This window comes from Theobroma umbraticum, unplaced genomic scaffold (assembly GCF_002168275.2).
Source record: "Theobroma umbraticum cultivar Fairchild unplaced genomic scaffold, ASM216827v3 scaffold_55.0, whole genome shotgun sequence".
NCBI classification, from domain to species: Eukaryota; Viridiplantae; Streptophyta; class Magnoliopsida; order Malvales; family Malvaceae; genus Theobroma; species Theobroma umbraticum.
The window spans coordinates 3,148,207-3,151,366 of NW_018397270.1; the positions used below are offsets into that span (position 1 = coordinate 3,148,207).

General features: G+C 36.0%; 1 protein-coding gene across 1 annotated transcript in view; it reads left to right on the plus strand.

Annotated features, from left to right (window-relative positions):
* Window positions 1–885: 885 nt before the first annotated feature.
* The window catches only part of LOC110426409 (putative disease resistance RPP13-like protein 1), a gene marked incomplete at its 3' end in the record, with an annotated part of 3,622 nt that continues 1,347 nt past the window's right edge, over window positions 886–3,160 (plus strand). Inside the window, 1 exon segment of the mRNA XM_089785288.1 lies at window positions 886–3,153. Within this exon segment, the coding sequence (XP_089641414.1) occupies window positions 1,107–3,153 (2,047 nt within the window).

The window sequence follows — 3,160 nt, forward strand, 5'->3', positions numbered from 1 at the left end:
CTGATTAACCTTGAGGAGTGATGTCAAAGAAATATATTCGATACGGTGGGTGTGGAGTTCTATGAAGAGAATTGAACAAATGCATTTCCATCATTATAGATTCTTCAATTCCAAGATATGCTAGAGTTGAAGGAGTGGAATCCCCTAGAAATTAAAAGTAATATAGTAATCAAATTCAATGAAATTGAAGTATGTTAGTAAAATTCAACATTAAGTCTTTAATATTGTTGAAAAATTGGTTCTAATCCCCTAGAAATTTCATAGCTTAATATTTTTTTTCCAATCCTGACCAGCTGAGTTTTACCTATTTTTCAAGATATGAAGAGTTAATTTTGAATGTTGCTGAAATCTCCTACAAATTCATGACTAAGGTGAATTTCACCTATGGTGATTTATATCTCTTGTCGATCTTCATACAAAAATTTGAAGAATGTTTTTGTTCTATATGAGACATTTCTCATAGTCATGGAAAGTGCACTTGATGGTGACTGATGTATGAAAAATTGAAGTCTCTATACATGCAGACCCGAATGCCAACATAAATAAATCCAGAATCCCATACCGGTAAACGTATCCTTTATTACTTTCAGACTCAAGTTCACGAGATCATTAGTTTAAAATATAATAATATTATGTTGTAATAATTCATGTGACTTTTGTGAAAGAATTCAACATTTATCATCCCTTTGTCTGCCATTATTAACTGCTCTGGTCCTTAGGCACCTTATTTTATTCCTACCAAAGGACAACAAAAATAAACCACATCACTCTTTCTTACTATAATACATTACTTTGAATTATATATGTCGAGCCATCACATCTATCAGGCATATTTAGTCCTCCATCAACCCAAAATTTTATATGGTTGTGTGCACATGTCTCTTTTGCTAAACCCTAGGGAATCTCATTTTTCAAAGTTTCAACTGGTTCTATGCACATGTCTCTTGAAGACTAAACTTAAATTCAGAAATAAATTTTGAAATTTATTTAATTCTCTCTGATTCACGAACCCCAATAACCACACAAATTTCTTCTACTTCAATATCCTACTCTTGGATTTTCTCTCTACTTCAAATCTCGTAACTCCTTTCTCAAGCATATTGATCATGGCTTTCATTGCAGACGCTGCTCTCTCTGCTTTCTTTGACTCGTTGTTTGCAAAGTTTTCCTCTTCCGGCTTCAACTTTGTCACTGAGAAGCAGGTTCGCAACGAGATTATGACCTGGGAAACTAAATTGCGGGATATCCATGCCGTTCTTGCTGATGCAGAGGAGAAGAAACTGAAGAACCAGCCTGTCAAGAATTGGCTGGCTGACCTCCAAGACTTGGCTTATGACGTGGATGACATCTTGGACGAGTTTGCCACTCAAGCTTTGGGGCGTAAGTTGATGAAAGCACATCAGGCCAGCACTAGTAAGGCACAAAAATTTCTTACTAGTTTACATCCAAGTTCAATCATGTTTAACTCTAAGATGATGTCCGAGATTAAAGAGATTACAGGAAGATTGGAAGATTTAGCAACACGAAAGATTAACTTGCAACTAGTGAATGATGTTGGAAGGCCCATGACACTACCAAGAAGCAAGCCAAGCACTTCTCTGGTGAATGAAGCTACTGTACGAGGCAGGGACAAAGACAAGGAGGCAATACTTGATTTGCTTCTGAGGGACGGTCGCATTGATGCTGGAGTTTGTGTGATTCCCATCGTTGGCATGGGAGGGATTGGCAAGACAACCCTTGCTCAGCTTGTTTACAATGATAGCAGGATAACAGGTTATTTTGATCTCAAAGCATGGGTTTGTGTTTCTAATGAATTTGATGTTGCTAAGGTAACGAAAATAGTTCTACAATCAGTCACTTCTGAATCTTGTGATATAAATGACTTGAATTTACTTCAAGTCAAGCTAAAAGAGAAGTTGTCGAGCAAGAAATTCTTACTTGTTTTGGATGACGTTTGGAATGAGAACTACGATGATTGGACAAAGCTTCGATCTCCTTTTGATGCAGGGATTCCAGGAAGCAAAATAATCGTAACAACACGTAGTTTTAATGTTTCATCAATTATGAGAAGTGTTGCAGATTACTCGTTGCAAAGCTTATCAAATGATGATTCTCTTTTTATGCTTGCTCATCATGCATTAGAAAGAGGGGATTTTACCATGCATCCAGACTTGAAAGAGATTGGCTTGGAGATTGTGAAGAAGTGCGGTGGCTTGCCTTTGGCAATTAAAACTATCGGAGGACTATTGCGCACCAAGGTGAATCCTAATGCATGGAAAGATATATTAGAGAGTGATATCTGGAATCTGCCTGAAGAGATAAGTGACATGACTCCAGCTCTATGGTTGAGTTACTATTATCTTCCTTCGCAATTAAAGCAGTGTTTTGCTTATTGCTCTTTAGTCCCTAAAGATTATGAATTTAAGGAGGAGGAGATAGTTTTATTATGGATGGCAGAAGGTTTTCTAAATGGAGCAGACACTAAAAGGAAAATTCAAGATTTGGGTAGCAAGTATTTTGAAGAACTAGTATCAAGGTCATTTTTTCAAGCATCTAACAAGAGTGAATCCCAATTTGTAATGCATGACCTAATTAATGATCTAGCTCAATTCGTTGCTGGAGATATATATTTTAAAAGGGAAAGGCATGATGATATGAAAGGTCCAATTAATCGAACTCGCCACTCCTCTTATATCATTGGTAGTTATGACGGAATCAAAAAGTTTGAAACCTTTTTTGAAGCAAAGTCTCTACGAACCTTCCTACCTTTTGAAACGACGCAAGATTGGAGATGTTTCTTAAGCAATAACATTCTCAATGATTTATTGCCAGCATTGAAATGCTTAAGGGTGCTCTCTTTGAAAAGGTACTGCATCACTGAAATTCCTTCTTCTATTGGAAATTTGAAGCATTTACGCTATCTAGATTTCTCTTATACCAAAATAAAAAGTCTTCCTGATTCAATGTACACTCTTTATAATTTGGAGACTCTTTTATTAAGGTTTTGTGAAAATTTTGAAAAATTACCCTTAAAAATAGGAATTTTAGACAACTTATGTCATCTTGATATGACCGGTGCAAATTCAATAAAGGAAATGCCAAGTGGTATTGGAAAATTAACAAATCTTCAAGTGTTGTCTAATTTTATTGTGGGTCAAGG